Below are 27,762 nucleotides of genomic sequence, written 5' to 3'. Positions count from 1 at the left end.
AATCTTCCTAAAACGTAGAAAAAATATATAGCTTATAGTTCCTTTCAAGCTTAATATTTTGTTTTGTATTCGTATACGCTTTTGCTGTTTAATCATTTTTTGTTTATTCCTCAGAAGGCCGGTTCCCATGGTGACATCGGTGTCATAAAAGGTCAGCGTGTTCAATGAACTGCATCTCTTTTCCTGGCTTCAATGCTTTCCTGTTGCCAAGATTCCTGTTCAGTGCATCAATATATCTATTTCCAACGAATGTGCCCGTTAGAGCGTAATAGAGGATTAATCAAAACAGGTCAAATCTTTCATTTGCATTTCAATCAGCGTTGTCATAAACTGGTTCTTTTTCATTATTCCTTCTTATCTGCCCTTTATTGCGCTGATCGCTCGTTTGCCGCCCCGCAGCCTGAATGAGCGCGAGATGCGCGCGTGACGCAGGTGCTTCAGACTGACGCACATGGGCGGATGTGACCGTGCCGTCCTCCTCCTCCTCCATCCATCCATCCATCCGTGAGCTGCCGGAGTCAGGGCCCGTTATACACGAGGAGCTCCCATCAGCTTATCCGCTGTTAATTATAGCAAGCGACCTGGTTTCAGCACCGCGGGGACTCAACAGCTCCCGCGGAACCAAAGCCTTTCTGCGCTTACAGAGGAGAGCCGCTGAGAGCGCGCGGCGTCCTGCCAACACCAGCGCGCTCCACAAAACCGAACCACAGAGGCGACGCTGAGAGAGCGAGGGGGGAAAAACGTCCGAACAGAAGCTGAAGGATGGCGTCAAAACGCGTGGGGATTGCGGTTGTCCTTGCTGTGATATCGCAGATCAGCGCGTTCCCCACACCTGCCGGACCCGACGGTGAGTAGCCTACTGTATATGACCCCAAAAAAATACAGTCCAGTACATTTGAAAACGTGAACTGTTTGATTTGGAACATTTATCCGACACACAAAACGCGCACGACGTGTAATAAACTAAAAAAAAAAATGTTTCGGGTTAATATAGGCCAGACGATATTTTGATATTTAGGACCTGGCTCATTAACAAATGTCCGGACTGGCGAGCGCATGCTTTTCAAATGGAAGTAAATATTAGGATCTCTGTTTATTTTCGGCAGTTACATAGGCCTGCGTGTTAAAAAAATGCACTTTAAATATATTATAGCAGGTATGTTATGATGATGTTGGCCGTAAATAGAAATGAGAAAATACTGACTGACAGCTCCATATAAATGTGGGAGGAAAGTGAATAAATCGCATGCTTTGTTTTGTTTGTTGTTTGTATCGTTTATTGTATAGGAAGCTCTAGCCTCAGTTTTCAAAGGCCTTTAATCTTTTGTCCTGTAATCCGATTATTCCGTGGCAGCTTCTCTTGGACAGTTTGGAATGCAACTGAATGCATCAAAGATCTCAACAACAATATACAGAGCGAAGAAATGCATTTTTATTTTATGACAAAAAGTTATGGTGTTGTGTAATGTACGTCTTGTAACGAAGTGTCTTGGCTTCCTTAAAAATTATAGTCGATTCATAGACTGTAGAGATGCACAAATATTGTTTTTGAAAAAAACTAATTTGTTATTACAATGTCTTTACATTATAGTTACAATGTAATAACCTATCAGTAGTATTCTGTGCTTGATACTGTAGTGATGCTGCAGATCTTTAGTTTCTTATTGTCCTCCTGGTACTAGTGTTTTTGTTATCCGGTGTGAGTTTATCCAAAAAATAAAAATGTAATAATTTACTCACCCTAAATTAAATTACTGTCTTCTGTGGGTCAGCGATGACTGATCTACCATCAGTAACTTGTTTTTTTCTTGTTCCAGATAAGGACATGTATAACCGAGAGCTGACTGAGGAGAAGCCCTTAGAACAGCAGGTGTGATTTCAGAAATATGAATTTATTGTTAATCTCTAAGTTATGTAAAAGACACTGTACCACTTTTGATTCTGACCGGTTATAGATCTTTTATGCATTAAGGTGAAATATATTTAAATTTCAGTGAAAGTCAAGGTTGTATTTTTATTTATTTTTCCCCAACAGATTGCAGAAGCCGACAGCATCAGGAAGACAGGTGAGGAATAATCCGATGCGGATATAATGCTTCACAGTGATCGATATCTCACAAGTGTTTTCTGTTCATCCGTGCAGAACCCAAGCCAACGCCACCATCTGAGGCAGAGTCAAACTCTGAGGACGATGACATCACTTTCCTTAAGTCTCTGGCTGAGAAGTCCAAAGAGTCAAACAATGAGACACCCATCTCAGATTCTGTGGGCGAACGGTACGGTACAGATGAGGCAGACACTACCAAAAACAGAAGACTGGCTGATGACTATGACTCTACTAAGAATGGAATGGACTACAAATATCAAGGTAAGAACTACAGTTACCGTGCTGACAAAGCCTTATTTAAAAGAGCATACTGTGTAGTATGCGCACTTTGCAAAGTATGTTCTACACCATGCAATGTGCTCGCCATTTTCAGTCTAACTAATGAACCACATTTATGCCCATTTTGATCATTTGGCTAAAAAAGCAAAGAGCATTAAATCGAATAAAAATGTAACCCTATCTATGTCCATTTAAAGTTGAACACGGTTACACTTATCATTTAATATGTACTGTTTATTGTATTATTATTCCATTTTGAGCATAGCTTTGGTTTCCGAGTCTTAAAGGGTGAGTTCACACCAAAATAAAGTATTCACGCCCATGTCTTTCCAAAGACATTTGTTCATTTTCGGAGCACATATTAAAATATTTCTGATTAAATTGGAGAGCTATCTGACCCTACATGGACAGCAACACAACTGAAGTGATCCAGGTCTAGAAACGTAGTAAATACATCGGTGAAACAGTCCATGTGACATCAGTGGCTCAACTTCAGTTTTGTGACGCTGCGAGAAAACAAAAATAACATAGTTTACTCAACCATATCCCCAGTTACATCTTCGGTAATCGACGCTCATGTGCACCCTTTTCACCCGAACGTAAGCAACGTTGATTACTTCAAATATGTTCTTAAGTAATCTTCAAAATGGCGGAAGACGTAACTCGGGGAGAATAAAGAAGTAAATTATGTTATTTTTATTTTCTTTGAACAAAGAAAGGATTCTCAAAGCATTGCAAACTTAAAGTTGAGCTACTGATGTCGCTTGAACTGTTTTTGAAATGTATTTACTACGTTTTTGGACCTGGGAACATTTCAGTCGTGTTGCTGTCTATGGAGGGGCAGATAGCTCACAGATTTCATCAAATATATCTTAATTTGCGTTCTGAAGATGAACAAAAGTCTTACGGGTTTGCAACAACATGAGGGTGAGTAATTAATGACAGAATTTTCATTTTGGGGTGAACTAACCCTTTAGCTATTTTACGTGCCGGGACATTGTGGATTCTAAATGGAAAAACCGTAAACGATAAATGAACTTTTTTTTTGTCAACGCTGACCTGTGAAAAGCCAAATTATCTCCCACTTTGCAAGTGCTAATCCATCCCTGTGACTGTATGTGATCCTAAATACAGGAACAGGTGGCAGACACCATAGGTCAATCAGGAGGTATTTTGTAGAGATAAAGAGACAGAGCAAGAGAGAGGAGAGAGAGAATCAGAGGATTATCCCTCCACAGGCTGCTGAACTGGATGTTTTATTCTGTAGCATTAAACCTCACAGTCCCGTACAACAGGACAGTCAGACTAAATATTCACCCACATTAAAACCCTTCTAACCTAATAATAGCACAGTAGCCCAAATAGGTCATGTCATAATTCCGTTTATCATTTTCCCAGACTCTATGATGTTTCTTGGATGAAAATCGAACGATTATTACTTTTCATGTCCATTTTCTACTTTTCGACTCTTGCAATTAAACATGCAGTCTTTGTGCATTTTAGGTATGAGCTAACAGTTTTCTTCTGGGTCAAATATACAATAGTTTTGTAAAAAATATGTTCATTCGATGACAACCTTATTGCGTAGCAACCGTTAAATTGTGATGCAATGATTCATAAAAAAAATCACAAAATCACAAAGGCTCTTCAAAGCTGTAGGACTTCACCACATTTTACTTGTTAGCTCTTATGGAGTTTACTAAGAAAACGTCTTCTATATCCTTCTTTTTACCTCACCAAGACTATGTGGACCGTTTTTCTGAACGCAAAATTGATTTTGTTGACTTGTGTTCACGTATGATGTCCGCTATCCAAGGAAAAAGCAGCTCATAACCTTATAATATGACCACTTTACGTTATTGTTGTCGTTTTTTTTTATCATACTGCCATGTCATAAAGGCACTCGGACCACCTAAGACCTCTGAATGAGCGTCAGACGTTTGATCAGTGTCACGTTTCAGGCAGATGGTGAGTTTACTGGAAGCGGTTAAGGCGGTGTAAGTCGATCTCTGTGGTAGATAATGGCTGATAACAGAGTGGGAGGTGTTTTTGTGTGATTTCACTGGGTTACAGAAACTACAACAGACCGACAAGAATTGCTGGCAGATATCAGCTAAAACATGCAAATCTCTGTTTCACACGTTCTCCTCCTACTTGGTTTCGCTTTTTAAGATCTTTGAGCTTGCAGGCTTCTGATAGAACAACATCAAATACAGCATACTAGAAACTGAAACTATAGCATAGAAAAAGACGGCCCAAAAAGCTGCATAACTCGAGTATTCAGAATACCTGCAGTCCGTCTGCAGTTAATATATAATCAAGTTATATTCATAAAAAGCATCAAAATACGGAGACACTTTTTTTTACTCTTTCCAAGTACAGATGAAAGGCTAGAAATGCTCCTGACTATTAGGTGAGGGATAGTTTATTGTAAAATAAACCTGACAAGGTGATCAGAACCCAGCAGTGAAATGCTTGTTAAATAAATGGACATGAAATATTGATTCATTTTGAATTAAATTATTTATGGGGGAAAGATGGATACAGTAGAGTCATGTGAGAAACTGAAACAATAAAGCATCCAGACCGACAGATATATTTTAATATTGATTTATTATACGCACAAGCTGCTGAAATGGTTAAGTTCAGGTGATTAAAATCAGACTGTCTCTCTCTATTTTTTATTTATCAGCTTATATATAAAAAAATGATCTAAAAGTGATTATGATAGTTGTAGTTTGGACGCCCCTATACTCTATATTTAAAGTTACCCTCGCTGGAAGATTAGTTGGAAGTTAATATTTTAATGTGTTCCTTTTCAGATGATCCTGAAAGTTTTCGGCAGCTGGACGGGACCCCGCTAACGGCTCATGATATCGTCCAGAAAATCGCCAACAAAATCTACGAAGAGGACGACAGAGGAGTGTTTGACAGAATTGTGTCTAAGCTGCTCAAGCTGGGTCTAGTAAGAGATTCAAACTGTGGCGTGCGCAGTGATTCTGCTAGCTGCCATATCATTGAGCCATGCAATAAGCATCATAAATAATGTATTCATTCCTCTGGGGAAACAGATTCTAGTTTAACCAGCGTCAACTGCATGGAAAATAGATTGCCATACAATGATACCGTTGTGTATCGATTGCTTAGCAGGTGTTGTATTCTTTTGTTTGACCTTCAGATCACAGACAGTCAGGCAGAGACACTGGAGTATGAAGTTGCTGAAGCCTTGCAGGACCTGATCACCAAAAATGCCAAAGATAACATGATCGGAGACATCAGCATGGACTACCCTGTTAATGCTGAGAAGGACGCACAGAACAATATGGTAAGAGTGTGTGACTGTGCATCTGTAGTGTTTAAAAATAAATCTATAATTGTTGGATTCTCCTCTTCAGGAAGAGGAAGACAGGCCCAGTAGACAGTATGACGAAGAGGATGAAGGTGAGGACGATAATGGTGGTGATGATGATAATGGTGCTGAAGAACAGGAGGAGATTAAAGACGACACAGTGAGGGCAGAAGACTCATGGGATGCCGTGAGCGATGGGAATGACAGAAATGAACTGAATCCTGAGGATGGACTGCAGGATCTGCAGTTCTTCCCCAACTTCTACAGACTCCTCAAGAGCCTTGACTCAGGTAGACAATACCACACATAACCAGCGTTGGGCACGTTACTTTTAAAAAAGTAATTAGTTACAGTTACTAGTTAATTCCCACAAGTACTAACTGAGTTAGTAACCGAGTTACATCATTATGAAAGTAACTATTTACTAGAGAATTGTGATACTATGAATTCTACTACTAATAACATTATAAAACGCACTAGGATTAATGAGCTGCTGGGATCATGAATATTAATCATGTTGTCTGCATTCGCTCAAATTGATTGGCTGAAATCAAAACGGGGACTACAATAGGTGATTGGCCAGCCAATAAGATTGTCGTTAGCTATTAGTTCCGCCCATTTCTTAAAAGCTCTTAAAAGCTGAATAATTAATAATGATTAACATTTATTTTAATTATAGTGTGCTATTGAGTATAACTTTAGTAAAAGTTAATAATAGGGTTGCACGATTAAATTTTCGCCGATATCCGATATGCCGATCATTCCCAACTCATTTATCAATATATAACTATATAGTATAATGACAGTACACTGAACATCTGAAAATAATTATAAATAAACTATAGATTAATCTCAGCATTTCTTTTTCTGAGAAAGATGCAGTGCTAACCTTAACATTTGTAAATGGTCTAAAGCATTTTAAAATATATATTAAAATATATATTAATATATATTTGTTTAAAATATATAACATTAAACAATAATGAATAGACTGGTATTTGTAATTATAAATATTTTTTATTTGTATGGCATCAATTACTGCTTTGTTTAATCAAAAAAAACTGTTTAAATATTATTTGTTTATTTTAATTTCATCTTATTAGAAATAAGCCGACAGCGCTCCTATGGAATTTAATCGCTGATTTATATAGGTTTGATAAGGTTTGAAACATTTCACATATTTTAAACTTAGGCTATAGCCTATTTAAATACAAAATGTATAAGTTTAATCAGAAATTACATTACAGAATATTTGAACTGTTCTTACATGCTTGTTAGTGCATAGCATAGCAATACAATAACACTACAACCATATTTCTAAGAAAATAGAAATAATTTGAATTTAAGCAGGTGATTGTACCTAAAGGGTCCATTTTGGTAAATAAAACCTACATATTAGTACATAAAATGTACATATTTGGACCTAAAAGGTACAAAAGTGTACCTTTTGAAACCCTTCCCATTGCGTGTAACACAACACAATGAATTCAGTAAATCAGCAGCTAGAAGGTCTGTAGAAACATAACCATCTGCTTAAACACATTTCCTGTGGTTTCAGTTGCCCTCTTCTTCATCACACCCCACATTAATCCAGATTAAAGTCTGCTCTCAATGCTTAATCTACCACATCCTTCTCCTCTCACTTTACAGAGCAAGATAAAGAGGAGCGAGAAACCCTGATCACCATCATGAAGACCTTAATCGACTTTGTGAAGATGATGGTCAAATATGGAACCATTACACCTGAAGAAGGAGTGTCTTATCTGGGTAATACCAAAGTTGCCTGTACACCTTATTTTTGACAAAAGAGTGGCCATTTTTAATTAGATTTTGTCAAACAACACACAGGTTTACCGTGCAAATAATGCACTTATTCCAATTATGTACAATATACGTCTGTCTATATCTATAACAGCTAGCAACACAAATTAGAATTTTTATTAGGACAAATCAGGTTAAAAACAGGTCACGTTTATCTGATTAATGCATCTGTGAGCAAAAACATCAATAAGGCTATAACTTATACTGGAAAGTCTTCATATCGAGCGTGAGATTTCTCCTGTTTCTCTCAGTTTTTTTGTGAGTAAGTCCCCTCATCTTTGCACCGTCCCAACCGAGCACAACGTGTCACATCAGCTGTCTCTTCAATGGGAATATTTTGTCTGCTTCACTTTTGTGTTAAACAACAAATATGTTCTTATTGGCTGTTACTGTGTCACATTAGACACTATTCTCTAGTCTAGATGTAAATCAGGTTAGGACATGATGTAGGTGTGTGTGTGTGTGTGTGTGTGTGTGTGTGTGTGTGTGTGTGTGTGCGTGGACAAAAGGGGATCAATGAGATAAGCTTTATGTGACTGACTGCTTTTGTGTGCAGTTGCTTCCTAAAATAATGCTTTGTTCAGCCTGAAAGAGAGAGAGAGAGAGAGAGAGAGAGAGAGAGAGAGAGAGCAGATGTTTTTTGACTTCTAATGTAAAATGTTTATCCCTATCAAATCAAAAATATACTGAATGTTTAAAGCTGATTTCAGCAGATGCATGTGTGTGCATTTTGTGTGTGTGTGTGTGTGTGTGGACATTTTTTTTCATTAACTTTACAGTGAAAACATTTTAAGCACAAATCATAAATGATGGAGCATTTTAAGGGGACACAAGCCATGTCCGTCTCATGTCCTTATATGTTCAAGACATCTGCTCAAGCAAACAGCATCCTGTTTCATTCATGCAGGGTTCTCTCTTTTGTTCCCTCTCTCTTTCATTCCGTGTAATTAATTCTGTCCGTCTCTCTAACGAGATGGTGGCGGTCGTTATGATAGAACACAGATAACAATTTGGAATTCTCCATTGCGTAATAATGGGGTTACTCTGGCAACCTGTGCCACATGATGACAGAGCTGTAAAGATCAAATGGAATGGCGGGGTGTGTTGCCAGGATACGGCCGGTTATTGATCTTCTGTGGTTTAAACATGAGATGAGGCTCTTATCATTCCGCTCTGATATGTGTGCGTTTGTCATCGGCAAACAGCTCCAAGACACAAAAGTGTGTACACAAACATAACGAGTACAGAGTACATCCATCTGCATGTGGAGTGCACATAAAGCTATATGCTGTCAAAAAATGATTAGTGGGAAAGGTTAAAAAAAAAAAAAAACTGTTACAGTAAATCTACAGTAAAAATTGTTTTTTGGAAAGAAAAAAGAAGGAAAATTATTCCATAAAATACAGTATTTATAAAGTATTGTTATTACTAAATTAATAACATGTATAAAAATAATAATTAATGGAGAATCACAGAATTCAGTGTGAAATTACTTTTCAGTTTTTACTCCAAAAATAACTTTATTTTCTGTGGATTTCTACATTTTATGTTATTTAATTCGTATATAATTATTATTATATTATTTATTCATTTAAAATATATATATATATGTATATATATATATATATATATATATATATATATATATATATATATATATATATATATATATATATATATATACTGTATATATATCATCTGCTTTTACTAAAGAACAAACTGAATAGCTTAAATGTAAATTTCATATACAGCTAGGATAAATGGTTTAGAAATAGTTAATATTATATAGCTAGGAGCATCGTTTATTAACATTAGTTAATGCGAGTTGACAGTGACATTTAAAGCATTGATTAATCTAATGTAATGCTAATAATTTAACATTGACTAATAGATTATTAAAAACAAAACTGCGTCTGTTAATATTATCTATAGACCTGAGCTAACAATAAGCAGTTGTATTCGTAACTAAGAATTAATACTTAAAATATCAGTAACAGTTTATTTTAAGGTGTCCTATGTACTTACTATTATAATAGCAATAAATTATGCATTATCACATGCAAGTATATTAAAACAAAACCCTAATCCTAACACTAACCACATATAGTTAATTAATATAGTATATAAAAATACTATAATAAGGACACTGTAACCCAGATCTATTGATGTTTGTTAGTTAATGTTAACTTATTGGACCTTGCTGTAAAGTGTTAACAGGAAAATATGATCTCCAAAATGCTTGTAGTCTGTGTAACTTTGTCATGCTCTTCACACAGAAAATTTGGACGCAATGATTGCCCTGCAGACGAGGAACAAGCTGGGCAAATCTCTGGTTCCTCTCAGCATTACGCCCCCTACAGGTAACTCAGACCCGTCACTCTGCAAACTGCAAGTCATTCACTGCAGATTCCGCTCAGGAAGAGCTTGGCATCACTGTACCGTTTTCCCCCTCATCGCATCTCCTTTCAGGAAAAGCATCGGATGACGATGACAACACCAAAACAGAAGCTGCCAAAATGCAGAAGGAGTATGAGTCCCTCAAAGATTCGACCAAAGACGCCCAGACGGCTGCTGAAATCAGTGAGTCAATCTTCACACGCTTACGGTTTGGGACGGTTATGGTTACGGTGTAACTGGACCGAGTGATCAGATACGCTAACCTGCATCTCCACTGGAAACCTCTGCAGTGTGTGTGTGTGTGTGTGTGTGTGTGTGCTTTAGAGATACAGAGAGTTTCAGTCCCGCCACATCTGCAGCAGAAACGCACTCACACTGAACTAACAGTAACGAATACAATTATGAGACCTTGTTCAGGGAGACGTTTATTGATTCTCTGAAAAGTACTGAGCATTATTGTTAAAAGCTGTGGTAATCACCGGCGATTATATCCCGAGAACACACCCATTATACATTAACCCCGCTTTTCATGTTTGAACTGCCACAATTACGAGGGGACAGCTCTGAACTTACGGAAATTATTTGTTACTATAGCAACACCCGTAACACCAATCTGTACGTGCACATAGTTCAGCTTTATGTTCTCCAGCGAAATTGTGAGCACTGCGCATGAGGTATATAATAATAATAATAATAATAATAATAATAATAATAATAATAATAATAATAGGAACTAAAAAGAAGACATTTTAACATAAAATAATATAATAAATAAAATAATAATCCATTTAAATGCTAACATAATTTCTGAGATGGATAACATTATTTAATAGATGAATAGATGGATGAAGACGAAATGGTTAAACAGAAAATATGTAGAAATATATTTAAATAAATATATCCTTTCACCTATTAACCTAAGAAGAAAAGAATGGGTGACACACAAACACACACACACACACACACACACACATATATATATATATATATATATATATATATATATATATATATATATATATATATACACATATATATATATATATATATATATATATATATATATATATATATATATATATATATATATATATATATATATATATATATATATATATATACACAGGAGCACAGTAGTAGAAGTAGTAGTAGTTGCAGTAAAAATATTATTAATAATAATATTAATTTTTAATAATGTACTTTCTGTCTGACAGGTCATCCAGGGAAGTCTGAGAGTTATCTGGAAGCAATCAGAAAGAACATTGAATGGCTAAAAAAACACAACAAGGAAAGCAACAAAGAAGGTAAATGTTCATTAAATATTAAAGCAACAAACCCGTTTCAGTGATGACTGTGTTACTGTACAGCAGCTCGAATGGAACGGAGCACGTACTCTGCTTCTCGGCTTTTTTATTTACTTTTTTTGTTTGCTGTATCAAAGAAATTCAATTCAATTAGGGTCAAAATCAGTTTCTACATGCTAAACGGCCGCTACATTAATGCAATATAGGCATAACACAATTCTAAGACTGAAAATTACACAGAGATCCTCAACTGTCGCCAAAACGAATAAACACCAATTTTACAGAATATTAGCTGGAAATGAATTGATTTAGTAAAGGACAGAGATAGGAGAATACCGTCCTATTCTGCTGGTAAACACACCGGTAATCCGTGATGATGAACTGCTAAACAGCCTTATCTCTCTCTCTTAGAGCTGTTAAAGGGTTTACCGCTAACCCAAGGTTACGCACAATTCACTGAGAACATGGAGAAGAACAGTCAAATTAAAGACTCTTTTCTTTCTCTTAATTTGCATTTAAAATAAGCGTGGGTGAGAGCGCTCATGAATATGCGTGGCGTTGATGAGCTTGGCCGGGTTACAGCGCTGCAAGTCTGCTGCGTCTCTGACAAAAGATCTGTGTGTTCCTCTCTTCATACCTGCCAGCATCAGACTCAAACGCTGTCTGTGTTCTTCAGCCGTCGTCTGCTCGCTTCACAAAATAAAGAGTGTGTTTGGAGACGAGAACTATTGTTCAAATTCAAAACAGATTCATTAGGGACTGTTACAGACTAGACGGGGGAGTCTATTCTACAATAGTTGAATATATATATATATGTGTGTGTGTGTGTGTGTGTGTGTGTGTGTTATATTTGTACACACATACACACACATACAGTATATATTTTATTTTAGACAGTTTTTTTATATTAAAGTATATTAAAGTTATTAATTATATTAATATTAATAACTTTATATATATTAATAGTATATTAATTTATCCGTTTTTTTAAACTAGACTTTTCAGCAATAAAGCAGCATCACCCATCCATCACACACACATATATATATATATATATATATATATATATATATATATATATATATATATATAGCATATTCATGCAGCATTAAAATCTCCAGTCATACACATTGAGACGTGTGTGAATGCTTTAAATACAAGATGAGTCACGGTCTTTATGTCCACCACAGACATAGTAATAGATCTGGAGGAAAGCCCACGGCTCTGCTCTTATTCCGTTGTAATGGTCAGTGCAGGAAAAATCCAGCGCTCTATACATACGGCCAGAGCCCACACACAAAAAACATTCACCAACACACGCTCTCCAATTTTTTCCACCCACACAACGTACTCAAAACACTTTCACACACACACGCCGTGCCAAAACTTGTGAATTTGGAAGCGGATTTATACATATTTCCTGCTTTGTGAGTCTTCTGGCTTGGGGCCGTCTCCCACACACACCCACTCTCACGCAGACTTTCACCAGGAACAGGCATTTCTGGACGATCTTTCATATCCACCGATAATAACATCATCGTTTCTTGAAAGATGTGTACAGTCAGGCATCGTGTGGCTCGCCTCTCACATTTCAAGTGTTTCTAGGTTACAGCCTTTTATTTAGCATTGTTTTAACCAGCCTACGGGTTCATATAACCCTTAACTTTTTGTTACAGAACTGAAGTTAAGTGCAAAAATAACACTGAACAAACAACACAAATATTGCACCATGCCATATTATTTAATTAAGGTTTTTGCAATTTAAGCAGAGAACAAAATTTTCCTAAGGAAAATCGATCAACATTTTTTTGCCATGAGATGCATATTTGCCTTATTAAGCTCAAAAGTTTATGAACAAGATATATGAACATTTAAACCCTTATTTTTAAGTGGGAATGGGATTTTAGTTTTTTGTTATTGTGGTTTTAAATCGATATTTTATACTTTTCATTATATTTATCATATTTTATATTTATCATAAATACATATTTTTGTTATTTAATGCAACTAAAATATTTTAAATAAACATAATATATTTTTTGTTTTAAGTTAATAGTGTATAGTTTCATTCATGCATTTATAAAATAAATTAAAAAAATAAAAACATTTTTGTTTACGACTAATTTTTTTTTAGAATTTTTAAATAATTGTTAAATCTCATTACCTTTAAAGGGGGAATATCTTATTATATACAAATAAAAACATGCATGTATATTTTCAAGAAAAATATGCTATGTTTATATATTAATATATATATATATATATATATATATATATATATATATATATATATATATATATATATATATATATATATATATAAAATGCCTGAGAATATGAATATATAATTTGTATAAATGTATTTATTTTTCAAGATATTGTATATATATGCATAGTTTATATTTTTGTGTATGTGTTAATTTCAAATAATATTTGTGAATTATTTGTACAAATAACAAATATTTGAAAATATTTATTATTTATTTAACAGTGATACACCTTGTTAGTTTTAAATGCAAATATATTTATATTTTTAATTATCTTTATATTATTTAATAATCAATATATAATAAAAAAATATATAATTTTTTTTAAAAAATTCAAACATCACTACAAAATAATAAATAAACATTTACAATTTATTAATTTAAATTTCTGTCCTGCTGGGTTCCTGTGTTCTGTTTAAGATTATGACCTCTCCAAACTGAGGGACTTCATGGACCAGCAGGTGGACGCATACATCGACAAAGGCATCCTCGAGAAGGACGAAGGCGACGTCATCAAGAGAATCTACGGAAGCCTGTAGGAACCACAAGTCCAGCTTCACACGTAATAGCGAAACAGTTAGACTATCTACTAAATACTTGGACCGGGCGTACTAACACAGATCCTAATGCTTTAACTCCTAATAAACGAGATCTAGTCTGCAACTCGGACAGTATTTCTGCAGAAGAATTCCCTTCAGAAGGCAATATCCTCTCAGCGCAGTCAGCAATAGAACACAGCCTATAGTTCTAGACAAGCCACAAATCACATTTGAGTTGTAAGTGTTCTTACGCATTAGGACAGAATAACAGCACTGGCTACTAGAAGAATGAAATTGGGTGGATTTTTTTGGGGGGTATGAAAATAGAAGCTTTTGCACCTGTCCCTCTTTTGCAATAGACTTTTACGGCATCACATGCATATACCGTATCTGTACGTAACATTCTTTCATGTATGGTGTTTAGCATTTCCTCCTCTCATTTGATGAAGACTATTGTTTCTCGACCACCAAAAAGAAAAAAAAAACAATAATCAGCTTGACCGTGAGTGAACCTCTTTTCTCCTCTGTTGTTGTTTTGTCTCCCAGCCAGTAGGGGGCAGTCTTTACATCTTTTTATCTCCCTTCTCTATCTTAAGTTTGGATTACTTGGTTTTCTTTCTCCGCTATTTGACTCTGTATATTCCACATGCTAGAGATTCACAAAATCAAGTATTTTTAAATGTAAATATCGTGATTTTTTCCAAAAATCTATTAAACATTGCCTTTCTTTAATTGCTTCACTTCTGTGGTTGTTTTTTTTTTTTAAAGGCCTTGATCCATCTATAAAACAGTTTAATGTTTTAGAAAACAATGTTTTAAACATTTTGATCATTATCTGAAAATTATCTGTATAGTATGGTTTACAGTAGTAAAAAAAAAAATTCATTCTGAGTCACCATTTTTTTTTTTTGGCAAAAGTTTATTTCCCAAAGAGCTGTTATCTAACAAATTTCTACCGCCTGAAGTGTTTGTTAAAGTTTGTGTGGTAATGCTTTCTTAAAGATCCAAAAACAAAAGGGAGGCTTTTAATTTACAGAAGCATTTATTCTGCATAATCCAAATCAAACAGCACAGTAAAATATTTTTTTTTATTAAACCCCAACACACAAAAACACAACATTCACACCAAAAAACAGCATTATTCCTACCTTTCAACCCCACACGTAAAGCTCTTATAGGCAAAACGAAACGAAAAGATAAATTAAAATCAGCAGGCAGCCACACGGAGTCCGGGGAGCGTTACGTTACTGTATAGACGGCAGAGACGGCGTTTGATATGAGCAGAGGTTATCATAAGTGTGTGATCTACGCGTGGATAGCTAAAGAAGACGAGCTCAGCTGTAGCTTCTTTACCGTTATGTGAGCATTGATGCTAAAAGTCAGGAATGAAGTCACTATAATACTGCTGAAGAAGGCAATGATGGACCTTCAGCACAAGAGCACGGTCCGGTGTCGCAGGTCGGGTTAGAAAGTGATCAGGCAAAACGGGGGAAAATGAAGATGGGTCATTGTCAGCGCTGCAAGTAAACGGATGAAGAAGAAGAAGAAGAAGCCATCAGATCTCCTGATACGATGACGCTGAGTTTGCCGGGTCGTCTTCCTCTCTGAAACAAAACACACAGTACTTAAAAACAAAAATATAATAAAACGGTTGAATTTTAAAGTGAAACACGCTTTTCTTTTAAGCATTCTTTTGTGTGAGCCAAACTTCTGGGACTGAAAAACCTTTTTCAGTAACCATGAAGTTAACAGTTATTTTTGATCTGCATGATATTACTATAAAATAATAATGATCAGGACTTCTAGCAAATGGATAATAGTATTTCTATATTGTTTTTAATATAAAATGATAAATAAATAAAAGGCATCTATTTAATGAAAAGCATCACATCTAATATAAAAATTATAATTTAACTTCATCTGGAGTACTGTTTATGTACAGTGTACATTTCCTAATATAAGCCTAAAATATGTTGTAATGCCACTATTGAGTTATTGTATGATCTTTGAATAATATTGGTATTTAAATGCTAGATATTTAAATGTACCTATAATTTCAATTTTATATTTTCAATATAATTTTATTTTAATATAATATTTTAGTACAAATATATATATAATAAAAAATAAAAAAAAAACGTGTGTGTGTGTGTATATATATATATATATATATATATATATATATATATATATATATATATATATATATACACACACACACACATTTTTTTTTTTTTTTTTTATTAATCTTTGTATAAAGATGACTCCCAACTATTTTATAACAGAATTATTAGATATATAATTTTTCTTTCAGCAAAATGTGTGTAAAATAGTTATAAATGGGTTTTCTCAGTATATACAACTTATCAACTAAATCAAATTTTCGTATAAAAGTTGTTTTTTGGGCAACATATCATGAAAAAAAGAAGTGTAATATTGGGAGCAATAATTGATGAGATCTTCATAATAACAATAATATATAATATTTCAAAGAATACTGAAATATAACTTCTTTCCCTATTCTTTTGTTATGTCTCCCAAAATGCATAATAAACCTGCTTTTAGTCCAGGTGTCCTCATGTGAGGACACGTATGAAATCAACTTCCTCTTTCGTAACAGAAAGTCATATTTTCATTTGAAAGCCCCATAACATTTTCCTGAGAAGCTGATTTATGACACACAATCATGTGGTATCTCTGAAAAGCTTTGAATGTGCACAGAACATCCAGTCTTAAAACTGGGCCTTGTAGGGTCTCAGAGCAATTCACTAAAATATTATGTTGCAGGGTCTTGAGAGTCATTTTGTGTTTAAGCACAGCGGTTCAATGTACTATGCTCCGGGTTCAAGGTTTAAGCCTAAAATGAAATTCTGAGCCGTTTCAACTAAAAAAGAACCTTGCTCAGACTGATCTTAAAACATGTCAGTGAAACTACAATTACAATACTAATATTTAATTTATATGAAAACATCAGACCGCTGATATTTTATTTGTTCGAAAGCCGTAGGGAGCTCTTAAAATATTTATAGACGCTTCTCATTTCAAACCCAGTTAAAAATGAGTGCTTTGTTCTGATTGCACACTTGAATTAAATAGCAGATCCTGTTTTAGAAATATACCGTCGTGGTTCTGCTGGGCTGCCACAAGATAATGCAAATGGCTTGACCTTACATTCACAACGTAATTAAGAAAGTCCAATTAATCACAGCCAAATTCAGTAATCATCATTGAACTAAATGCATGCGGTTCCTATTGATTCGATCATATTTTGACAATCATATTTTTTCTATACAGTGGAAGTAAATGGGAACTGAAATTGGTTGATTATCAACGTTTAAAATATCTGTAACACTTTAGAATACGTAACACCTGTTAACCAAATAACTAAGACTTTTCCTTCAATAAATTCCTAATTTGCTGCTTATTAATAGTTAGTAAGGTAGTTGTTAATTTTAGGTATTGGGTCAGATTAGAGATGTAGAATAAGGTCATGTAGAATATTGTGTTAATATATGTGCCTAATAACACCAATAAATGGTTAAAATTCTAGTAATATGCATGCTAATAAGCAAATAATAGGAATAACGGTAAAATAAAGAGTTACCAAAATATCTTCTTTTATATTCCACTGAAGTCAGTCAGTCGTACAGGTTTGAAATGATATGAGGGTCAACAAATAGCAGAATGTTCATTTTTGGGTGGACTGTCCCTTTAAGACATTCACATAGGGCCAGTCATATCCTCCAAACAAGTTTAAATTGAAGCCGGCCAATAAATGTTTTTGGATTGACAGTTCCTGGGAAGGCATACGGAGAAAACTGATGATTCACGCTGGCCATCGATCGTTTCCATGACTCAGTCACGGCATTGATCTGAGGAACATCGCTTCTGTTTGATCGCCGAGTGTAAAGGACAATAGCGTTTCAGTGCGAGCGTGTAGGGGAAGCTCGGATGACTACTGAGGGTTTAGAACTTCCTTTCCAGAGCTTTATGAATAATTGAACAGTTTTCGGCCATTGTTCTCCTATCTCTTACACAGACTGTGGGAACATCAGTCGCTTTCCAACGATATTTTTACACATCTCTTATCAAAAGAAAGAACATATTACAGGAAATTAATCCCAGGAATGGTTCACCCAATAATCATAATTCTGTCATCATTAACCACCCTCATAATTTCAAGTTGGCAAACACAACTGGTGCCTGCGTTGCTCAGGACAGATTGAGAAGCACCGAACCAGTATGCCCAAGGAACAGACTAGAATTAAGGGTTTGAATTAAACAATGGCTCGAATATCGAAACTTTAGCCTGTCCTCTTCAAAACGTTTTGGAATATAGCACATACGGACTATTTGCATGGTGCTTTTATGTCCTTTTTGGAGATTGACTGGCTCAACAAATTGTATAGTTTTCCAACTTATATTTAAAAATGTCCTGGGTCTTCCAAGCTTTATAATGGAAGTGAATGGCTGTTATTTTCAATAGTCCAAGAAAAAAACTCCAATAAAGTCCATGTACCCATAATTTAAAAAAAGAAAAGTGCTTTACAAGGCTCTGGGGTGAATTAAGGCCTTCTGAAGTGAGTAGATGCATTTTTGAAGAAACGTATACATATTTAAAATGTTATAAACATCTCTAGCTTCCGCCGACTGTCATCCTCACAACAGAATGTTAAGTGGATTACGTCGGACACTGGTGATAATATGCTAGAGTCGCAAGAAAAAAAAACAACTTTTGTCTACAGACACAAAGGAAGCTCAATTGCTAGAGGCTACTGTTTATAAAATTTGAAATATGGATATTTTTATGTTTTGCTACAAGAGGGCTTTATTCACCCCCAGAGCCATGCAGGGCATTTTCTATTTTCTATTACGGTTGGATGTGCTTTATTGGACTTATTTTGAACTATTGTACTATTTGAACACTTATTTTCTGTCATATCGAAGCATTGAAGAGCCAGGACATTTTTAAACACAACTCCAATTGGATTTGTCTGAAAGAAATGTCATACACGCCTAGGATATTTTGAGTGCGAGTAAATTATGGGGTAAACTAACTAACCCTTTAGGTCTGAGCCTTTCTTATTCTTGAGCTTCACACCAAACAGTGTTCAAGACTGCAACGGGTTACAACTTGCAATTTATCGCCACCGGCAGAGACGTGTGCCAAAACGCAGCACTTCTCGAGTGAATAAACGTGCGTGCTTTCAGCTCTGAGACAGAACTGACCCGACTAGTTTCATTCTGAGAAACATGTTAGGTGTATGTTAAGAATATGAAACACCATTCACTGGTCCCATAGCTATGGAGGACAACAAGGCCTCTCTCCAAACACTGCTGCCTTATCCACTAGACGTGTGGACACACAAATCTGGATGACCGATAAATACAAACTTCAGCATTTCAGATTGATGGGCAGATTTTTTTACCACAGGTCAGCATCAGCAAACCTCGTTTCTGCTTCAGTGAGCTTTCTACCTACGCAGCATTTTCACAGGTTTACTGCTGGTGCTCGGTATCATTTAAAAAAAACGGCGTGCGTCTTCTAAAAACGACAAAATGTCCATTACGCTACAAAGTACATTACTTTTCAAATGTTTGGAGTCAGTTAAAGGACACTTACGCTCATCCCATTCACACACGTCTTTAAAAATACAGTGAAATCAGTAATATTGTGAAATATTACAGTACGAGTCACCTTTGTGCTCGAAAAACACTTTGCGTTGTTATGAATGTTAAAAAAAGCTGCAAAATTCAATGATGATAAACATTACAAATATCTTGGCAAATATTTGTTCAATTAAATGGGTCCTTAAAAAATAAAAGTATTAATTACTTTAAAAAAAAAAAAAAAAAGTACCTTGCTGACCACAAACTTTTGAAGGGCGGCATAAGTGATTAGAAGATGCATAAGTAGTTTTTTTTTTTTTATAAACGACACTTATCTAAAAACCCCAGCCTTCCTTCTAGCTGTATGACAGGATGAACTAGTGCATACTTGACCAACAAGTAAAATAAACAAGTAACTAAATGAAAAGGTATTCAAAATTTCAGTTGGGATGCTGCCTCACAAAGAAGACAGTAAGGCAACTATCTAGGGTTTGGGACGGAGTTTCTGTTCACTGTTATTAACGAGGAGAGTGGGTGTATTAAAATAAGAGAGAAGATCATGCAGGCCAAAGGTTCGTTTACCTCCCACCGTCCTCTTTCAGTTTGAGGGCGGCTTGTTTGGACTGTTTGATCTGTAAGTCCAGCCGGTGTAAGTAGTCTTTAGCTGACAGCTCTTCGGCCTGCACGGGCCGGTTGTTGGGCTCCGGGACGGACGGTTCCGGCGGGGGCGATGGAGCGTCCATGTCCTGACTCACGCACGGCGACTCCTGCGGTGTGCCTCCCTCGCTGTCGGGTGACTCCAGAGACAGTCCGTTAAAGAGGGAGCGTTTTTCTGACTTAACAGGAATATTTAGAGTGTTTCGCAAGAATATGCAGTCATTGCTGAATAGTTTATTGACTCGTTTAATTTGCTCCATCTGTGAAAATAAAATAAAAAAAGTAAATGAAGCTTTACAAGAATCACAAACCTATCTACCCATCTCTCTAGTGTTTGCTTGATCCACGTTACGAGCGCGTCTAATGTAACTAATCAAACTACATGAGCAAATATTTGTTTGGAGATGAAGAGCCAGGTTACAATGCCTACTTTCCGTTTACAAATCAGTTTTGAATTCAGCTTATAAATCAATTTCTGATCTCCAAACCTTTCACACGCTCAGTATAGCTCAGTATATACGTTAGAAGTGATCTTCTCAAATGTCTGCAGAGTCATAACAGAAGACCAAACACATACAGCGATTTTGAGTATTATAGGATGTAATAAACAACCAAGCTTCATGCCTGACATTTAAAAAATGCTGTAAACACTGCACAGCCCTTCTGACCTACAATACTTGTTTACTTGGTTTTGAGACTCTGCCTGTGAAACTGCACGGGCCCAAACTCGCAGGAGCCCATGATGGTCAAAAAGACACCACACTATAAGCTACCTAACTAGTGAGTTTATTAGGTTTGGAAACATGTCATGTAACGACATGGCCCCAAAAATAGCTGCAGTCGATTATAATATTTCAAAAATGTGGTCTGACAATCAGGCAGCTCACTATTTCAGATACGGTCCACGTCACCCCTATATGATGCCCAAAGGAGATGTACAACAGCGTTGAGTATGTAACGTTACTTTAATGAAATTACTAGGCCGTCGTTTCTTGTACGTGTGTGATTATATCGGTGTGTGGCTCGCATTCTTACCGTAACACCGTATTTGAGCGCTATACCCTGCAGTGTGTCCCCGTCCGTTACCCGGTGCTCTATGTATTTCTCTCCTAACGGCGCAGTGACGCTGGCGGTGCTGCCATACGAGCGCGTCTTTGTACGGGCCAAACTCTGCGACAGCTCGCTGTCCGACTCCGAACCGGACCGGGATCTGGGGAACAACGGCTGTCCGTACCGTCCGCCTCCTCCATCATCCCGCAGCGGAGGCAGCACCGGAGAAAATTCCGCCATCTTCAATCCTTTATTATTAAAGCTGCCGTGACACGCGCGCGCACGCGCGCGATTCACCGCCAACACAATATTATTCACAGGATATATATACTCATGTTTCCAGCGTCACACCCCGAACAGCGCATTTTCAGCGGCGATATTTAGAGGAAACGGGAAAGGTGAGTGCTTTTTCCAGTCGCCATTGTCGTTACCGCGGGCCTGCGCGAGAGACGCGGTTCGTCCGGTGAAACCTGATCCACGCGCGTGCGACGATGACACCCCCATCTAGCTGCAAGCAGGAGCGTCGCGTCTCGCAGGGATACAAATGAAATGTGACGTCGCCAAGGCGGTCGACCAATCAACGACGTTAGCCGAGCGTCGCGTCCCTCGCGGCGTAAATTCACAAACGTGCAATTAATAGCCTGGGTTTAATTTAATTTTTAATTTAAATAGTGTGCACTCAGAAAGGCAGAGGGACACATTTTATTAGGGATGCTTTCACGGTAAAAAAAAATAAATAAATCTGAAGCAAAATAGGCCTGCTTGCTTCAAAACAAGAGTGAGTACACATATGTTTACAATCGCAGCTGCTCATTTGCGCAGACTGAAGAAATGTAACACTCTAGTGAGAGACCAAACTAATTACAGAACACTCCGAAATGCTTTCTAAACTAAACATATGAAGCTAGGGATTCAACTGAATGACAGTAGCTACTGTACCGGCAAACAGCACTGTCTGAAATGCGAAACGTTTAAATCTGATTATGTATCTAATCTTAAACATTGACAACCAGGTCACAAAATAATGCAGACACATTTAAGATAGTAGCCTCTGCAGATGCCTCAGTTAACAATAATTAAAAACCATAACGTATGAATTATACACTTACTGAAAAAGGGAGAAAATGGGGGTGGGTAGGAAATAACACTTTTTTTTAATATAACCTCATGACCTGGTTTTTTGAGAGAAAGAGGAAGCAGGTGTCTAAAAGTCGCTGGCGTGTGGTTGCTCAGGTTCAGCTGTACGCGAGCAAACAATCAGAATGGAAACAGATTTAACAGACAGAGAGACCACTACATCATTTCACTTTTGAAATTGCTTTTCTGATCCCCATCGGTTCTCTATTGTGCCTGCAGATGGAAACTGATGGGGGGAAGCTGGGCTGTTGTAACTTTTTTGTGTTTATGTGCGTTAGTCACTTCTCACAATTGTGGCAATAGGTTTAATTCACTGTCCTATTTTGCGCAATCTCTGGGATTCCGGTGCAAGTACATTAAAAAGTGTTACAACTTCTTTTAATTCCACCCATTTAACACGTTGACTGTGATACTTCCTCGAGAATCCGTAACTGGAATGAAGACGGGCTGCAACAGATAGGACTGTGGCATCATTTAACAACATACTGATGGTTTAGCTGACAAAATCTTTCTCAAAAACTCCATGTTGATGCTATCTAGGACCCGTTAAACAGTGCATGCCACCGTCTCGTCTTTATACAGGGGTGAATTGTCCTCATGTGGGTCATTATTTGCATTTCAGACTTTGACATATTGTGATGTGTAGCCAAAACGTGAAATCCACACCAAATGCCGTTTTAAAAACACCCAGGATGTGTCGTAATCAAATCAAAAGAGAAAATGCAGATAGCACGTTTGTAAAAGAAACAACACAGAAGTGCACTTAGCGCACGTCATCTGAGAAAATCCACAGCTTCCTAACGCCAAAATCTTAAAACAACCTTTAGGCCAGAAATACATATCTATAACCTCATCTGCAGCATTCTAATGTTACCTAGCAACACTAAAACCCTGTAAAAAAAAAACTTTTTGTACCACAAACCATGCTCTATGACACTTTTCTGACTGACTGAAGTACCGTCCCATTTTTCGAAATCATATTTCCTAAAGTGCGCATTTGGAAATTTGATTAAAATATAAAAAATATATATATATATATATATATATATATATATATATTTATTTATATATATATATATATATATATATATATATATATATATATATATATATATATATATATATAAAATTTGAATTTGATATATATATATATATATAACGTTATAGTTTTTGATGGACAAACATTTCATAAGCACGTTTAGGCCAAACAGCAGCGGGATTGATTGGTTTAAAAATAAATGACACTCCTTGATATCAAGCGCGTCCTGTTTGATGATTGCTCCACCTTCATAAAAACAACCGTACACTTCTTGAAAACCATGTAACATTGAAGTTCTTTGGCTATAAGAGTTTGTCCAGAAAAGCCCTAAAAAGGCATTGTGTGTCACTTTATGTTCCACTGGAATATCCAAGCCTGTTAACTGGAAGGGGGCGTTCAGGTGTTCCTGACCATATGCTATGTACCAGCTATAGCAGGGTTCCTCAGATCCTACCCTGGAGGTCCAATGCACTAGAGTTTAGCTCCAACCCCGATGAAACTCACCATCTGTGATTTTCTAATGAACCTGAAGACACTGATTAGCATGCTCAGGTGTGTCTGATCAGGGTTAAAGCTAAACTCTGCAGGAAAATGGATCTCGAGGTGCAGATTTGAGGAGCTATAGTGTACTCGTAGTACCTGTAAACAACCGTTCTGCCCCCTACAGGAGCGCACAGGTACTACATACAATTACAAGAGAAGATGCATGGATAAGGACGAGATGCATTCATTGCTCTAAACACCTGTTGCCATTGTATGTAGTAATTTGTCCTGACTAGATAAATTACATTTTATACTCTATATGCGTCTTTATTGTCAACCAAGATTGCAATCCTTATTAGGAGCAGCAGGTGCTGTGTGTTACCCAACACCGTCTGCAGACAACCTGCTGCTCCGTCTCCAGGAAACTTCATTACTGGACGACTGAATTAATCTGCACCATGATTGGTTTATCTAGAGCCTCTTGAATAATGTTTTCTTAATGTCATTAGTGTATACCACTTTGTACGGACGTCATGCTTTTCTTAATAGAATAGAGCTGAAGTGTGGCAGAGGGGTCACGGGGTCATGCATATTTAAACAGAGGAACTGAGGGCATCGCACTATATTCATTACTCTTGCAGCCAGGTGAGAAGAAATGGACAGATGTTCTACGGGAGCACGTCTCTTAATTATGGTGGATGACTTCTTACAGACGCAAAAAAATCCATTGCACTGATCGTTAGAGTGGCAAATGAAGATTATTTAAGATTTCAAAATGCCAGATTATAGCGTGTTTAATTAATAGAGACAGGTTAAAAAGTCACTGTAGCTGAATAACGGCAAAATTCTTCAGCTTCAGTTCATTTTTTGCTTGATGGAATGTTATTGTTTTTTATATAGTGCTGTCATGCTATTAATCGCATCTAAAATAATAGGTAATAGATGTTTTTATATATATATATATATATATATATATATATATATATATATATATATATATATATTAAATATATACATATATATATTAAATGTATATACATTTATATATTAATATTATATTTCATATAGAAATATATTTAAAAGATAAAAATAATTAAAACAAATTATATATGTTCTTTTTAATTTTTGGATCACAATAATTTGACAGCAATAATCTTTATATATATTATATTTTTTCTGAAACTTTCATAATAAATACAAATAACATAACTAAATGAAATTGCATGACACTTTTGTAAATACTGTTTTTATAGGCAGTGTATTAATATGTCATTTTATGAATTTATATATGTATTAATATGTCATTTTATGAATTTAAAACAAAGTTGGTTTATGCAACAACAAAAAAATTCAAAAATAAATAAATATTCAGTACACAAATAACATGTTTAGGTTACCACTGCACTGGTCTCTGTAAAAATAAGCTGTGATATATTGGATGTTTTTTTTCCAAAACTTATTAGCACTGTCCTCTCGTCATAAAAACTTAAAAAAAATTCAAATGCCACCTCAAGCAACTCACCAGCTCTGCATCTAGATGTGGTTGTGACGATTTCATATTTTATTTAAAGTTAATCTGACAAACAGTACCCTGGTAATAATAGCAATGCTTGGCTTAGCGGCCACTATTAAAGACAAACTGCTCGGGAGACAGGTGATGGATATGAATGTCAAGGTTCGTGTGAACACAAGCAGTGGATGTCAGAGGGGTCACAGTGGTCTGCTTTGGGTCCTGGGTGTTCTTACGGCAGGTGTTCAAGGGCCCTATTGGATTATTCATTTGCCCGTTCTCATGTGCAGCTCGCAGATGCCACTTACACAAACACTAGCCGTTTTATTATTTATAGTTAATGAAGCGTGAAAACAACATCTGTATGCCATCAAAACAAAGGAAAAAGAGTGTGCTGTGTAGGCCGGGATACAGGTCATCACAAAATAGACAGATGTTGCCCATGCCCTTTAATCACTGGACTGTAGATAAGGGAAAAAATAAGGGATGATGCTTTTTTTCATGTCACTTTCATCCTCCTCCTCTCTTTTATTCCTCTTTTTCTTGCCCCTCACATCAATTTTTATATAATCATCTTCTACTTCAAACTTCAAAGCTCCCGATCAAATAAAATAACACGTTTCAGATCAAATAGCTTTCACAATTCCTAGTTAAAATCTAATAAAGAGCGATCAGGACTCTTGACGGGTCAGTACAATGTTTCAGTCGCACTCAAACACATAATATATAGCACCAGAGCTATAACATAAGGCTTTTTAGTTATGAAACGTGATGCGATTCATTGGACCAACGCAGTCCACTCGCTCCGAATACACGCACGCGCTAATTGGTTTGTTTGGTGTAGCTCAGAACTGACGGCGTCTCGGTTTTCCACTGACCTCTACTGGTCACTGTCCGCTACCGCATGCGGTCCGTCTTTCTGCGTGTAGATGGCGCACGTGAACAGATAAAGACCTTTCGTCACGCTTCACAATGTGGGGTTTTGACAGCCGCTACAAAAAGCAGGCGATGTCAGCACATACAAAAAGTGTTATTTCCCGTTGAAAAGAGCGCGTTGCAAGTTAGCTTTCCGCGTGGTTCCCATTTGTCCTGGGTATAACTGAAGCGATAAAGGAGTATTTCCCGCCTCTTCACACGCGGTTAGATGGATTCAGACGCTTCTAACCACAAACACAGTTTCCCCGGTCAATGTTTAACTTCCCTCACACCTAGTGTTTGTCCTCCGCCTTACAAGGACGTTTAATACAAAGGACTCGGTGTTTATTCGGGTAAAAATGTGAAACGGTTTCCGTGAGGGGTAGGTTTAGAGGTAGGGTTGGTGTATGGCGATAAAAAAAATATTGTTAGGGCGGTATAAACTCAATAGAAGCCTGTCGCAAATATAGCAAAAGAAACGTGTGTTGGTAGAAAATGCATACACACTTCCTCCTGTTCACAGCTTTTTGAGAAGATCTTACAAATAGAATGTACATGTTGTTGAAATGTGAGGATGTACATTTTTTTAAACAATCTATCAATCTGCCAGGTATGCAAAATATTCTTGAGTTTTCTGTTTGAAGATTATTTTGCTTGTTAAACAGAACTCATTTAATTTTGACCTGTTTTTTTTTCTGAAAACAAGACTGTAATTTTATAGTCATTCAGGTGAAATTAAATAAAAATGGGAATAGCGTTTACGCTCGTTCGCCACGGGGAGCTTCCAATGCTGCTAGTTTCCAAAAGGAAGCATCTGTGGTCACCGATTTCCAACAATCATCACTCGCTGGTCACCTGTTTCCTGCAGACTACACCTGTGCCTCTTTTAAGATAGGCAGCAGTCATAGCCTCCCACAGGAAGCATCAGCACTGGCCCTATGAATATGTTAATTGTTTTCAGATTCGGATGGAAAGTGTATAATATGGAGATATTTATCACTGTCAATTAATAAAAATTAAGGGTGAAAGTATAAAACAAAAAGAGTGCAAAATACCCACACCAACTCTCTCTCGCTTCCTCTCTCATTCATAACCATGCCCCTATTATGATTTATAATAATTAAGGGTTTATGTTGACATGCATGCAAGGTCAAGAAACACTTTCAGTTTCTTATAATATGCATTTAGTTTTACTTTATTTCTTCATTTACTCTCATTTCGTTCAACAATTCACTTTTCCATACTCCGGTCGATTTGGCTACAAAAGCAAAAAATTAATTTTCACTGTCATTCATAGG

General features: G+C 36.4%; 2 protein-coding genes across 2 annotated transcripts; one reads left to right on the top strand and one right to left on the bottom strand.

Annotated features, from left to right (window-relative positions):
* The first annotated feature begins 442 nt into the window (after positions 1–442).
* On the top strand, positions 443–14,795 carry scg3 (secretogranin III). Its single transcript, XM_043264810.1, has 12 exons — positions 443–847; positions 1,818–1,870; positions 2,036–2,066; positions 2,144–2,368; positions 5,209–5,351; positions 5,565–5,711; positions 5,782–6,025; positions 7,386–7,502; positions 9,833–9,916; positions 10,026–10,136; positions 11,168–11,257; positions 13,945–14,795. Exons 1-12 carry the CDS (start codon positions 763–765, stop codon positions 14,061–14,063), a joined length of 1,449 nt encoding a protein of 482 aa, XP_043120745.1. The 5' UTR covers positions 443–762; the 3' UTR covers positions 14,064–14,795.
* A 291-nt stretch (positions 14,796–15,086) lies between these two features.
* Positions 15,087–21,898, bottom strand: lysmd2 (LysM, putative peptidoglycan-binding, domain containing 2). Its single transcript, XM_043216704.1, has 3 exons — positions 21,366–21,898; positions 20,256–20,590; positions 15,087–15,667 (listed from the first exon to the last, which is right to left on the bottom strand). The coding sequence occupies exons 1-3, from the start codon at positions 21,618–21,620 to the stop codon at positions 15,619–15,621; spliced, it is 639 nt and encodes a 212-aa protein (XP_043072639.1). The 5' UTR covers positions 21,621–21,898; the 3' UTR covers positions 15,087–15,618.
* Between the last annotated feature and the right edge of the window lie 5,864 nt (positions 21,899–27,762).

Source organism: Puntigrus tetrazona, chromosome 18 (assembly GCF_018831695.1).
Source record: "Puntigrus tetrazona isolate hp1 chromosome 18, ASM1883169v1, whole genome shotgun sequence".
Classification (NCBI taxonomy): Eukaryota; Metazoa; Chordata; class Actinopteri; order Cypriniformes; family Cyprinidae; genus Puntigrus; species Puntigrus tetrazona.
The sequence above is the reverse complement of the archived record's forward strand: the minus strand, read 5'-3'. Positions and strand labels throughout refer to the sequence as shown.